At 46.4% G+C, this 14,794-nt stretch overlaps 1 protein-coding gene across 8 annotated transcripts in view; it reads right to left on the minus strand.

Annotated features, from left to right (window-relative positions):
• The window catches only part of LOC119973313 (non-muscle caldesmon-like), a 254,592-nt gene that overhangs the window by 157,254 nt on the left and 82,544 nt on the right, over nt 1–14,794 (minus strand). For all 8 annotated transcript variants that reach the window (XR_005462272.1, XR_005462273.1, XM_038811175.1 and 5 more), the window contains exon 3: nt 8,946–9,061. Coding sequence is in view for 6 of the 8 variants with exons in the window: in XM_038811175.1 (XP_038667103.1) it covers nt 8,946–9,022 (77 nt within the window). In the remaining 2 variants the exon portion in view is untranslated. The remainder of the gene's footprint in view (nt 1–8,945; nt 9,062–14,794) is intronic.

Raw genomic sequence — 14,794 nt, forward strand, 5'->3', positions numbered from 1 at the left:
CATCAAATAGTTTTTGCAATGATCCTAAAAATAAATCAAAACACTGCGACAGTCCTAAATCCTTTCCTTCTCTCCCAGGTAAAGTCAAGCTTGCCAACCAAAGAAAATTCAAATTATCGATTTGCTAAACTTCAATAGTTGCCAAAGAATCCTATTCACCGCAGATTTGCCATCAAAGCACCACATGGAATGGACACAAGTGTTTTCACCACTGGCAATCTAATCCATGTACAAGTTGCTTCATGGACAATCAGTCAGTTGGTTCGTTTTCAGCTTAAGGCTTCTGGGGAACTGTAACAGTAGATTGTCCTGTGTCCCCATAGCCCAAGAGCCAGGCAGATCAGGTGCATTCAAATACATTCCTCCTGAAGTGATCCGAATCATTCGCATGGCCCACCTCTTTCCCCTGGTACAGATCAACCGCTGATAGGGTGGACTGTTTTGAGTGAAGGAAGAAAAATCAGCTGATGGCTTGAAGTTGCCAGAATGGCTTTCCAGTTGTGGTTTAGGAAAACAATAGTCAAAATGCCCCACAGCGAGGGCAGTGCGTTAGCCTTGCTGCCTCACGGCGCCGAGGTCCCAGGTTCGATCCCGGCTCTGGGTTGTCCGTGTGGAGTTTGCACATTCTCCCCGTGTTTGCGTGGGTTTCGCCCCCACAACCTAACGATATGCAAGGTAGGTGGATTGAACACGCTAAATTGCCCCTTAATTGGAAAAAATGAATTGGGTACTCAGCTCAGTGTTTTTATCCTGGGACATAGAATTTCATAGAATTTACAGTGCAGAAGGTAAGGTTAAGGGGGGGGGGGGGTTGTTGGGTTACAGGTATAGGGTGGCTACGTGGGTTTGAGTAGGGTGATCATTGCTCGGCACAACATCGAGGGCCGAAGGGCCTGTTCTGTGTTGTACTGTTCTATAAAGGAGGCCATTCAGCCTATCGAGTCTGCACCGGCTCTTGGAAAGAGCACCCTACCCAAGGTCAACAACTCCACCCTATCCCCATAACCCCATAACCCAGTAACCCCATCCAACACTAAGGGCAATTTTGGACTCTAAGGGCAATTTATCATGGTCAATCCACCTAACCTGCACATCTTTGGACTGTGGGAGGAAACCGGAGCACCCGGAGGAAACCCACGCACACACGGGGAGGATGTGCAGACTCCGCACAGACAGTGACCCACGCCGGAATCGAACCTGGGACCCTGGAGCTGTGAAGCGATTGTGCTATCCACAATGCTACCGTGCTGCCCATTTCGTGCTGACATGAAAGGGATTTACCCGGTTCCTTGTGTCAAAAATAAAGTTGCTGGAATCCCTTCTTTCTCTGGGCACTACTCAAATTGGGCCTCTGGGTGGTGAGCCAAGAGGAACATGACATGGAAAGGCTGCAGAAGGGGTTTGAAAGAATGGTTTCTGAGATCAGAAACTTCAGTTATGAGGATAGATTGGAGAGTTTGATACAGTTCTCCCTCCTGGAAAAGAAGGCCAAGAGGAGATTTGATAGAGGTGTTCAAAACCATGAGGGGGCTGGACAGAGTAGCTAGGGAGAAATTGTTCCACATAAAAGGATTAATAACAAGAGTGCGCAGATTTAAAGTGATTTGCAAAAGAAGGAACTGTGATGTGAGTACAAGCTTTTTCACACAGAGTGGTTCAGATCTAGAATGCACTGCCTGGAAGTTATAGAGTATAAGAGTTTTACAACATGGAAAGAGGCCTTTCATGCATCATGTCCATGCTGCCCATCAAGCACCTATCTACTCTAATCCAATTTTCTAGCTCTTGGCCCATAGCCTTGTATGCTTTAGCATTTCAAAAGCTCATCTAAATACCTCTTAAATGTTGTGAAGGTTCCCGCCTCTACCTCCCTTTCCGACAGTGAGTTCCAGATTCTCACCACCCTCTGGGTGAAAAAGTTTCCCCTCATATCCCCCATAAACCTTCTGCCCCTTACCTTAAATCTATGGCCCTGATTATTGGCCCCTCCACTAAGGTGAAAAGTTCCTTTTTATCCATCTTATCTACATCTTTCATAATTTTGTACACCTCAATCATGTCCCCCCTAGCTTTCTCTGCTCGAAGGAAAACAACCCTATCCTATCCAATCTCTCTTGATAGTTGAAACAGTCCAGGCCAGGCAAAATCCTGGTGAGTCTCCTCTGCACCCTCTCTAGTGCAATCTATCATTCCTATAGTGGGGCGACCAGAACTGTACTCCAGCTGTGGCCTAACCAGCGTTTTATACAGCTCCAGCATAACCTTCCTGGTCTTATATTCTATGCCTCAGTTAGTAAAGTCAAGCATCCCATATGCCTCCTTCACCACCTTATCTAACTGTTCTGCTGTTTTCAGGAATCTATGGACATGCGCACCAAGGTCTCTCTGATCCTCTGTACTTCCAAGGTTCCTACCATTTATTATATATTCCCTTGCCTTGTTAGTCCTCCCAAAATGCATTACCTCACAGTAAACAGGGTTAAATTCCATTTGCCACTAATTTCCCCATCTAATCAAGACTGTTTATATAGTACTGTAATCTAAGGCTTTCCTCCTCACTAATTTTTGTATCATCTGCAAACTTACTGATCATACTTCATACATTTGCATCCAGATCATTAATATATACTACAAACAGCAAGGGATACAGCATCGATCCCTGGATTGGACACAGGCTTGCAGTCACAAAAACTATCACCCTCTGCCTCCTTGCTTTATCTCATTGAGATGGTTTCCTCCAGCTGGGAAAAGCTATGAGATTAATGCTGGTGGGACCGTATAGATGTGAAGGCCTAATCTATATATGTCTATCCCTTTATCTTGTGTTTTGTGCTTGGGGAATAAATATTTCCAGTCAGTGTTACAGAAAACTGATTCCATAATTATCTACATTTTTGCAATACAGTATAGAATCCCGTTAATGGAAAATACACCTTTCTTTGGATGAAGTGCCAAACTGAGGCCCAATATGCCTTCTCAAGTCTACCTAAAAGATTTCACAACATTATTGTTACAATAGGAAGATGGTAGGAAATTGGATAGAAGATCATGGGCGGGTTCTCCTATTCCCGCGGCAGAGTGTCCACATCGTCATAAACGCCGTCGCCTTTTACGACGGTGTGAACAGGCCACTCCCACGACTAATTCTGGCCCCTCCCGGGGGACAGCACGGCGCTGGAGCGGTTCGTGCCGCTCCAGCTGCAGATCCCGGCATGAAATGTGTGCCGCGGGATCCGCGCATCCGCAGTTGGATAGGTGCCAACGAGGACATGCGCAGTAACCTCCTTCAACGCGCCGGTCCCGCGCAACATGGCGCAGGACTACGGGCCGGCGCGTAGGAAAGGAGGCCCCCAGCCACAGAGGCCGGCATGTCGATCGGTGGGCACGGATTGCGGGCCAGGCCACATCGGAGGCTCCCCCGGGGTCGGACCCCCCTCCTCCCCCAAAGGCTGCCAGACGACCCTTACACGGCGAGGTCCCACCGGTCCAGAGCACGTTAGAACGGCGCCGGCGGGACTCAGCTCTTTTTTTACAGCCGCTTGACCCTTACGGGCCAGAGAATCGGCGGGCCGGCCGCGGAGAGCAGCTTGCCACCGGTGCCATGCCAGCCACGCCGGCGCCAATACTCCGCTCTGCGGAAAAGTGCGTGCCTGCGGCGTGGCGCGATTTCCGTGGCCCGCCGGCAATTCTCCGACCCTGCCGGTCCGCTGATTCTCTGATCACTGTTGCCGCCGGCGCCATTGGCTCTATACGGTTCAATGGGACGAGTGGCCGCCAAGAAAGCCCAAGTCCCGCAGGTGCCGTTCACATGTGGTCTTACCCAGTAGGACCTCGGCTTCCATCCTGCGGCCTGATTTGGGGGGGGGGGGGGGCTACCGATCGGCAGGCCGGCCTCTCCTGGTGGGGGCCTCGTTGACTCAGCGCCGGCCCCTGTAGCCCTGTGCCATGTTGCGTCAGGGCCGACGCGGAGAAGGAACCTACCGCACATGCGCGAGTTTGCGCCGGTCGTGAGTCACTCCACTGCCGTGCTGGCCCCCTATGCGGCAGAGGATCACTACACATAGCAGTTCGATGACGCCGTCGTTAAACTCTCCGGTGTTTACAACGGCGTCAACACTCTGCCGTCAGAAGGGAGAATCTCTCCTCTTTTCCTCTCTCAATCTAGCTTGAGAGACAAGTCAATCATCCCAATTACTGATTTGGAATCTTCCCAAGCATTAATGTGCTGCCATGTTTGCTAATGTAACTGGTGATGTCCTGACCAGGATGTGATGAGATATTTCAAATACAGCTTCCAGCACTGGTAATCCTACAGTTGAGTGAAATGACCATGATCTTCATTCATAACGTGAAGGATTCTAACCTCTAACTCTCTTTGCATTCCCTCCCATAATTTGAAAAACAAAATAATAGAAATGTTTCCTCTGCATTAAACAAAATATTTTGTGATGGGTTCGAAATGCAGACTGTTATTTTGGGTGTGTTGTGTATCTAGCTAATGTCAAACCCAAACAAAAATAATTGCTTTAAAAAATAAAGTGCGGGTGGAAAAACCTGAGGGACAATGGGAGCAATGAGACAATTCTGCAATCCCACCAGGAAATCTGTGGATTGGAGGTTGGTTCGCAATGTTGCAGCCTTATCTCCAACCAATGCTCCCAATCTTCTCCACTGGGAGTGTCGGATCGCAGAATTATCCCTCTACTCCAGGGGTGGGCAAACTACGGCCCGCGGGCCGCATGCGGCCCGCCAAAGGTATTTCTGCGGCCCACCAAGTCATTAAAAAAAAAAAAAAATAAATAAATTTTTCTAAAAAAAAATTATTATTTTTTTTTTAAATTTTTTTTTAAAGGTTAATGGGTGGGGGGGCTGTTGGATTACTTACTGGCATAGGGTGGATACGTTGACTTGAGTAGGGTGATCATTGCTTGGCACAACGTCGAGGGCCGAAGGGCCTGTTCTGTGCTGTACTGTTCTATGTTCTATATGAGGCGCCCAGAATCATAACCGGGTGAAGTAATTATTTTACTTAATATACTATGCGGCCCTTTGTGAATTGTGAATTTCTGAATGCGGCCCTTGCACGGAAAAGTTTGCCCACCCCTGCTCTACTCCATGCCAATTACAGCTAAATAAAGACGATTGCACTAACTCAAAAATATAAATAGGGCCCAACGAATCAAAGGAAACAGATGTAAGCCTTCATCTTTGAGCTTTGGAAAGAGATTCATGCGTTTCACTGTATAAAAATGAAGGAGAAAGGAACAACTAATCCAAGTAGAACCAAATTGCCACTTCTTATTCAGCAGCTTTCCATCACATGATTAAATTCTGGTTTATGCACACTCATAAACTGACAGCTTCTGCCTCACCGGAGACTTGGTGACGGTCTCCGTTGAGCCAAAACCTCTGACTGTGCAGCCCCCAACCAAGATTGCCAGTGCATTCAATATCACCATGTCAAAAATCATACGCACTCAATTTGCCATGTATTTACCTCACAATATCTCATCAGGGCCGGAACTCTTCAGCTGTTGGGATCCTCTGTGCCCGCCGACAGCGTACCGCTGGGCTTCCCAGCGGCTTGGGTAGTTCAATGGGAAATCCCATTGACAAGAGGCGGGAGTAGAGAATCCCACCACCAGCGAATGGCACGCCGCCAGGAAACATGCTGCGGGGGGACCAGAGGACCACCTCCCCCACCCCACAGTTTTTGCCAAATAGGTCCTGCATAGTGTACACATTGTCACAATTTGCTGGCTGTTGGGATTCTCTGTTCCCACCGGCAGCGCATCCCTTGGGATGGCTTCAATGGGAAATCCCATTGAGAAGCGGCGGGAGTAGAGAATCATGTCATCAGCGAACGGCACGCTGCCGACAAACACACGGCTTGGACACTTGCGAATCCAGCCCATCAAGTACCTGTCTCAAGTCTGTTTTTCATTGGTTGTAAGTGGGTTTTGTACTCATTTCTATTTCCAACCAAATAGAAATGCTCCATCCAATATATTGGTCTTTATTTCTGTTATTGTCCTTTCGGCAGCAGCCTGCAGATCAAAGGCTGACCTGTCGAGGCCCCTAGGAGGTTGGGACCAGGGGCAGCAGAGCCTAAAAATTATCAGGTTAGCCAGGGTGCCAGTTTCCCTAACCCATTACCAATGTCAGCATTTTGATGGATTTGGGTTTCGAGCCTGGCAAGGCCACCTGCTCCCACAAGGTGAGCAGACAATTCAACTTGTTGAGAACCTCGAGAAGGGATTTTCCAGTTGCAGTCCAGTTTGCCAATATGATGGGTGCCATTTTAATTCCCTGGAGGCGAGGGGTCAGTGGCAGGCCAGGGTGCCAGAAGCTTTGCCAAGCCGAGAGACCCTCCCTACCTCCTCTGTCCTTCTTGTTGAAGCGCCCTGGCAGTTTAACCGCAGTCAGGTGCTCCTCTGAAGCTGGCAGGCTTCTGATTGGCTCACCAGCTTCAAAGGCCCACCCACTGCCCTTACTTAGTGCACCAATCGCCATGTCAATGAAGGAGCACCACAGTCAAAATTCCAGGTCAGTGACCGTTTCTGCATGGGGTGGGTTTGGGACCCAGAAACAGTCCTGGCTCCTGTTTCCTGCTCCCCACCATGAAAGTTGTGCCCCAAGAATTACTGAAAAGATTTAAATGCCAGCAGTTTGCTCAACACTGCCACCATGCTACTAAAAAGCTCTGGAAGGCTGGAATTCGCTCCTTCCCAGACTAACACCCGATTCAACCGCTCCCCCCCTCGACCAGACCAGTCCACCCACCACCACCACCCAGCTACCCATGCTGACCAGATACAACTAGCTCCCTGACCTGACCCAGCTACACTTTACGATAATGCCGCCAACTACTCCCTGCCATGTGACAAACCCAACCAAACCAATTAACTGTCCCAACCCAACTAACACCCCACCACCACACACCCAACCCAACCCATCTGCCCCCTTCACCATCCAGTTCCCCACCCCAACCTGATCACTCCTCCCAAGCCAAACAGGCTACCACCCAACCCACTACCATACCCACTTACCACCTCACCAACTCGACCCACCTACCTCACCTACCCTGCCCACTTATCCACCTCATCTACCTACCACCCTACACCCAATTCTTACATCTACTCAGCTTTTCACTAACGTTCACACTTGACCTCTAATGTTACCATGGGATAGCTAGTGCCCTAAAAAGTGGGGGTGTCCTGTCTTCCCCCAACTCTACTCTACTTTGATGGAGTTCTGAGAGGGATGCTATGTTCTGCATTTCTGGAAAGGTTTAGGCTGAAAAGATCCTGGAAGAAATGCGGAGCAGTTGCAAGTCGGGAATTCTTGTGTGGAACTTTAATCTGACGAGGATGGTCTCTCAGAATATCTAGTTGCTATGGTTAAGAATCTATTTGTTTGCATTTTCGTAAAGAGCTGAGATGATAGAGGAACCTTAAATTTCTTTAAACATTGTTGCACACATATGTTCTGGGGACTATTAGATCTTTTGTTTTTGCCTACAAGTGGTTTCCAACTTTGGGGCCGAAGAACTATTTAAAATGTAGTACATTTTCAACGTTTTAAATACTAATATTGGATCGTGGTGTCAATGGACTCTTGGTGTGCCCCATATAATTGATCAGTTTGAACCAACAGTTTTTCCAAACTTTTCCATTCTTAATTTGTTCTTTACTCTTGCCCATACTACTCTTAAATTACAAAACAGGCACTTGCATTTATATAGCACCTTTAATATTGCACATGAGAATATCTGACAAAATTTGACATTTGGCAAGTATACCGATATATTGTATGATCTAAATTAATGAATTATTTAAGAAGCCTTTTTCCACTGTGGCAAAATCCAAACCTTTTTGGACTAGATGCAGCATTGAATGCAGTATTGTCGGAGTGCTGCATTGCCAGAGATCCAGAGATCCCGCCTGATTGTCTGGTTCAGAGATACATTAAAATTCCAGAGTGATAATCAGTGTCCAGTGTGCTGACCAACACTGCTCTCTAAAACAACCCAAATGAAAAAAAGCCAGATTAACTGGTCTGCCATTTCATTTGATGTTTGTGGAATCCTCCAACCACATTTTCCTACTCAACAGCAGAGATTGCATTTTAAAAGCTTAATTTGTTGAACATGCAACACTGGTGAGATACTATACAAAGCAGATTATTTTTCTCTTTACCATAATGCATCGTAGCAATATTGCAAAGTTAGAATTGGGATCTGCTTAGAATTGCATAAGTTTCTCCAGGTTGAATTAAGCAAGCAGAAAACTGCAGATTAACATATTTCTTAATCGTTGATTAAAAATACTCCCAGATATACCTGGTATGTATAAAATACTTTTAAATAATATTGATTTACAATTGCACCTGCTCAATGGCGGATTTTACAAGTTTGTGATCAGAGGTAAATTTACACAGAGCACAAGTCTTCCAGCATCAGGAATTCAGAGGGGGGCTCGAACACCTGGGGCTGGATTTTCTGGTCCCCCAGCCCAGTGTTTCTCAGTGATTCGCAAGCAGCGGGATTCTCTACTCCCACTGCTTGTCAATGGGATTTCACACTGAAACCATTCTACTCTGCCAGGACACCTGCGCGCAGGCAGGAGTGCGTTGCAGGCGGGAACAGCAAAGCCCAACAGCCGGAGAATTCCCGCCCTGATCCACGACTGACAGTATTTTGGCACTGCATTACACAGGACAAGAATGTCCTACCTCCATGCCCAACATCCAAATTCAGCATCTCCATCATGCATCAGAAATATTGAATCAGAAGCCTTCCGTGGCGGGACCCGCTCCGGGCCATGCAGCGGGCCAGCCAAAACTCCACTGATTTGCGGCAGGACCGGAATATCCCAGTGGTAGTGGGGCCGTAAATGCTGGCCATAGAATTTACTAGTCGAGTACAAAAGCACATGAACCATTACCTTTCCACCTCACGGCGCATTTCATCACGCTTTTTCCTGCGTTCCTCCCGACGGCGCTCAAATTCATCCATATCCATGGTTTACAGACGAATGTTCTCCTGTGCCTTGGTAAAAATCTGAAAAGAATAAATGATGAAAAGAATGACTAAAACACTGCAAGAGGGTTCGTGCATGCGCATCGATGTGTGCAAATATGTGTATCTATACTAACAATTCTAGAAATCTTACCACACCAAGTTTCTAATGAAAAAAGTCTGCTCTTTTATTTTGTCAGTCTGGATTAATTTAACAAGCAGAACCGTTCATATCTATCAGCACCGTATGCAGATGTTAAACAAATGTAGGAAAGATTTTCAGAGAAAACAAGGAGCATGTTTAAAATGTATAATTCTGCGGATTGTCGCCATCCATCCAGTAGTAATGAGCCGAACAGCAGGCCTTTGGTCTGTTAAATGCATAACAGTCAATTTGTCACTTAAAACCTCACCATTCCAAATGTTAACACTCTTTTGTTCAAGTTGCACTGTGTGACATAGAATGTTGCAACAAAACCCCGCATATAGCGTGCTGCAAATATTCAGAACTCTTGTCTTACCAGTATCAAATGTTTCCAATTGAATAGACTAACGAGAAGTAGAAGCAAGTGCGCATTGCATCCCTGGGACCACCCAGGAGTCTCACAGTGCTTAATTCCTTCCACGCATCAGACCTTCTCAGACAAGCCAATCCCTGAGGTTTAATCAAAGTATATCTTTTCCTGATATCTATTAGTCCACCAAATGCTAATACCTGTTGGTAATCACCGTCGTAAGTTCCCCAGCACCACGAGACAGCCCTTCATTTTACAGTGATTGCAGTCCGCGTCTCGGGATGGCTGCTAGAAAAGGCAAAGCTGCCCTCACTTTCTTTGTTTACAGAGCTGTCAGTGGTTAGCAAAACTCTGAAGGGAATCTGGCGTTTAAGGCCAACTCTTTGATTGTTTCCTGTACAGTGCTGGAGGCCTCCGCTTCCTTTGGAATCCAAGCTCAGAAAGTCAGTGAGCGCTGAAAACAGTTTGCAATTTGTGTGCAGAGAGGGGCAGCCTGAATATTGCGGTTTGTGTGCTTCCTGAGGGTCAGCTGACCTTGGCTTCAAATACTTTTACTTGATTTCACCCTCGTCAGGAGATTGAGAATAATAGCAGTAAACGAGGATACATAACTGATGAGTATTTAGATATTTACACAAACATTTGTTATGATATGAACTTTTCCGTCTGTCCCAGCTTTAAACTTTGATTCTTCACAGGCAGAGTACTCGTGAGTTTAGCTGTCACCTAAGTATGTATGTAGGTTATATGATGTACCAGGTTTGGGGGTACATCATGCCACATATAAAGTTTACATAGAACATACAGAGCGGAAGGAGGCCATTCGGCCCATCGAGTCTGCACTGGCCCACTTAAGCCCTCACTTCCACCCTATCCCCGTAACCCAATAACCCCTCCTAACCTTTTTGGACATTAAGGGCAATTTATCATGGCCAATCCACCTAACCTGCATGTCTTTGGACTGTGGGAGGAAACCGGAGCACCCGGAGGAAATCCACACAGATACGGGGAGAACGTGCAGACTCCGCACAGACAGTGACCCAGCAGGGAATCGAACCTAGGACCCTGTCACTGTGAAGCCACAGTGCTATCCACTTGTCTACCGTGCTGCCGATAAACTTTTACATCCTGTTCTCATTGATTTTCATACATCCCTTGTTGACATTACTGACCGATTTTGGTGCTCTGGGTCAGGGTTTATCCAACTACATGGCAACATTCTTAAAAAGGCATTTCAAAACTTACCAAGACCCAAACATAAATAGAGCAAACGAGAAAATAGGACTCAGTGACAGAATGTGCGGTCAGACGTTGACATCCCTTCACCAAGATGAGGCAGTGGTGTAGTGGTATTATCATTGGACTAGTAATCCAGGGTAATCTTTTGGGAATCTTGGCTTGACTTCCACCATGGAATTAAAAGTAATGATGACCATGAAACCTATGTTGATTGTCATAAACATCCATTTGGTTCTGCTGTACGTACCTGGTCTGGCCTACAAGTGACTTCAGATCCAATGGTTGACTCTGAAATGGCCTACCCAGTCACTCAGTTCAAGGGTAATTAGCCAGCGATGCTGAATTTAAAAAAAACAATTTTTATCCCACTGGGTAGTGTGTCCAACTGCAACCAAAACTACTTCCACTGCAGGGCAACCTCTTCATAGTCGTGCACCATCTTGACTCAGATGTACTTCACTGTTCATTCATCCTGGGGTGATTCTCGAAGACGCAGGGATCTCCGAGAGGTCCAGGATGTAGCTGTCATTCACGTTCTCTGGGAAGCATGCACACAAGTGCATGATCCAGAGGCGGTGGTCATACACAAGTTGAACATTCAGGGAGTGGGACCCCTTCCTGTTAAGGGGTGGCCCAGAGACGGATTCAGTTGGGATGGAGGGACTCGGAGCCTCCAAAGTCGAGGGTTTGGGTCAGCGACATGGTGGGGTTTCTCAGGTTGGAGAAAATCAAATTTGCTTAAGGGGCTCATTGCGGGTGTTCGCTCGGAGGTGACAGCCATTCATCGACAACTGCAAGGAAAATTAGACCGTCAGCAAGGCGGTGGAATGAACCAGATGCAGAGATGTTCAGGGCTTTGATGACCTTCATGACCACCAGGATTGGGTGTCCTCCTCTTCCACAGGGTGCCAAGTCCACAAGGACATAGCACAAGTGTCGCATTGTCTCTTTGTTGAGACAGAGTTTCCTACAGCACATACTGTCCGTCAACCCCTTGAAAGACCAACGACGCATGTACGCCTTGTGCCGTCGCTGGCATACCCCTCTGGGTCCTCAGCCTGATGGGCGGCCAGGTCGTCAAGGTCAGGAGGCAGCCCCCTGCACATGTGGTGCCGCCTCCAGCCTGTGTTCCCGCTGCTGCCTTCTCTGACATCTGGCCGCTTAGGCTGCACCAGCACTGCAAAGGCAGCCATGGCGAGACCAACATAGCCAGCTATATTGCTATATCTGTAAGGAATTGGAGTAGGAAAGAGACTGACAATCAGTTAGGGCTTCCACCCAGGAACCTTGAATCCCCCAAGCCTCCGCTACCCTTATGTGGCCCACCTTCTCTGAGAGTGCCATCCACCGAGCCAGTTGCGCTGGAAAACCTTGCTCTGCACACTCACCCACAGCAGGAGCATCTAGACATCAGAACCCTGCCAGGAACATTAAGGGGACCGTGTTCAGATGCCCTCCCCTGACCACACACTTACCCTATGGTCACGAGGATATCCCCAGTTAAACATCTTGATTTCCAGCGTGTTTAACCCACAGTGAAGTGCCAGTTATATGCAGCATTCACCACACCAGCAACAAAAGCATTAGAAATCTGCCAAAGCATTTCCTCAGCGCATCATCAGGTGGTCCATTTGGATCAATGTCGTGCACCAGGTCACACAGCCTTCTTGCTTCAAACTGGATTGCTTTCTGGACTCATTCGTCCCCGAGCCCGGTATTCCAGGACCCGGGTGTCTAAAAGTTAATTGTCCTAATTGTTTGGCTACAGAAAAGGAAGGAAACAGCTACAGCAGCCTCCAGGTATTTGCAAATACAAGCAGCAGCAAGCAGCAAAAACAACCTGCTGCAGTATCGCGATTTCCGCTAAATAACCGGCATTCCCAGATCCACGCCAGGCACAACACGGTGGTTAAATCAACCCTATGTTGCATTTGTGAAGAATACAAGCTGCTTTATGGAGATACAGAGTCTATGAAGCTCTCAGAGAAAGATCTCATGATCCTGATGTAAAAGAGATACTGGAATTTTCGATAATCAAAGAGTTTGCCACAAGATCAATACCCTTACCCCTTCTCTATTTCTTCTGAAACCGCTTGTTATTTATGATTGAAAAACCCACCAGAATACCTTATTACTGCAAACTGAGAGTTCTTAAAGGAGATTTCTGAATCTCCAGTGAGAAACCCCAAGAGCCAGCAGCTATTATGTACTGGGACCCTTCAACTGTAAACAAATATCTGGACACCCCATGAGTATTTTTGTTCTGACTTTACTTGATACTTGGCCATGCTGATTCCCACAGATCTTTTGGCCAATTGCTATTGAAAGACTGGTCTATAGTTATTCAGGTTTGTTTTATTTTCATTCTTAATAATAAGACCATGTTGGCTTGTTTCTAATCCATTGGCATATCCTCTATTCACTGATGCCCTCAAGATAACAATGAGCTTTTCATGGAACCAATGATATGGCAAAAGCTGATGACGTCCATTTATTTTTGTAAAAAGCAATTGGATAACAACAGTGTGCCATAAATAACTGTAATAAAACTAACCAGCTGCACAATAAAACATGAATGTAGCGATTCAAAGGGACAAAGCGGAAAAAAGCTTCTCATGTCCTCATCTGTGTTCTAAAATACATTCATTTAGAAGCAAACTCTACTTTCCTTTTGAATTTCTACAAGAGGCAGAGATACAAGCAATGAAATAGGCAGGCAGGAGTGCTGTGTTATCTATTGGTATCTAGGTTCTCTGAATTTGGTACAGAATGCGCATGTATAGTTCCAGTAACACTGGCACAACTGAACTGATTGAAACATCAGTGAAATACAGCAAGTTGTCTCAAAGGCCTTGAGTGTTAATGGAACATAATGTCAAGTTACAATCTCCTAACTTGAGGCCACTGAATTATCCATTTGAATGTTTCACACATTTGTATATAATGTTGCTGTTGTTTCACTTCCCGCACCTCGAGGCGCACAAGACAGACAGCACTTCCACAGCTCGTAATTCCTGGAACACGTCACTAGCCCTTTGCCAGAGGCTTACAGCTTGAGAGGCACTGCTCCATATCAAGTGTGGCTGACAAGGAGTCTCTCCTGCTCTTACCACCAGCCATTGACAGGTTGGAAGGATTTTGCAGATTGATACTCAACCTGTTTGAATATAAGAACTTGGAGCAGGAATAGGCAATTCAGCCCCTCGAGCCTTCCCCGCCATTCAATACAATCATGGCTGATCTCATCTCGGCCTCAATGCCAGTGTCTTGCCCATTCTCAATAACCCTTCAACCCATTACTAATTAGGAATCTGTCTATCTCCTCCTTAACTATACTCAATGTCTCGGCATCTACCTCACTCTGGGGTAGTGAATTCCATAGATTCACGACCCTTTGAGAGAAATAATTTCTCCTCATTTCTGTTTTAAATCTGCTAGCCCTTACCCTAAAGCTCTGACCTCTCGTTTGAGGTTACCCCACAAAAGAATGCATCCGCTCTACATCTACTTTGTCAATACCTTTTATCATCTTACGTACCTCAATTAGATCTCCTCTCATTCTTCGAAACTGCTCAATCTCTCTTCATAAGACAAATACTTAATATCTGGAATCAATCTAGTGAATCTCCTCTGAACTGCCCCACAATATAACTATATCCCTCCAAAGTAAGGGGACCAAAACTGTACAGAATACTCCAGGTGTAGTCTCACCAATGCCTTGTGTAGTTGCAGCAACACTCCCCTACTGTTATACTCTATTCCTTTAAAACTACAAATGCCAAAATTCCATTTGCCTTCCTTAATCCACCTTCCTTGGCCATCAAGTCCAGGGTGTGACCTGAACCCAGATCTTCTGGTTCAGAGGCACGGACATTACCCATTGCACCACCAGACCTCCTTGTATCTAATAACACTCCCCTTTTTGCTGGACTGGTATCTGTGTGGAAGGTAGTTGAATCCGGACATTTACAAAATACTATAAGGTCCAGCATCTTAACTCTGCAGCCACTCTGGATTTTGT

This window comes from Scyliorhinus canicula, chromosome 11, assembly GCF_902713615.1.
Source record: "Scyliorhinus canicula chromosome 11, sScyCan1.1, whole genome shotgun sequence".
NCBI classification, from domain to species: Eukaryota; Metazoa; Chordata; class Chondrichthyes; order Carcharhiniformes; family Scyliorhinidae; genus Scyliorhinus; species Scyliorhinus canicula.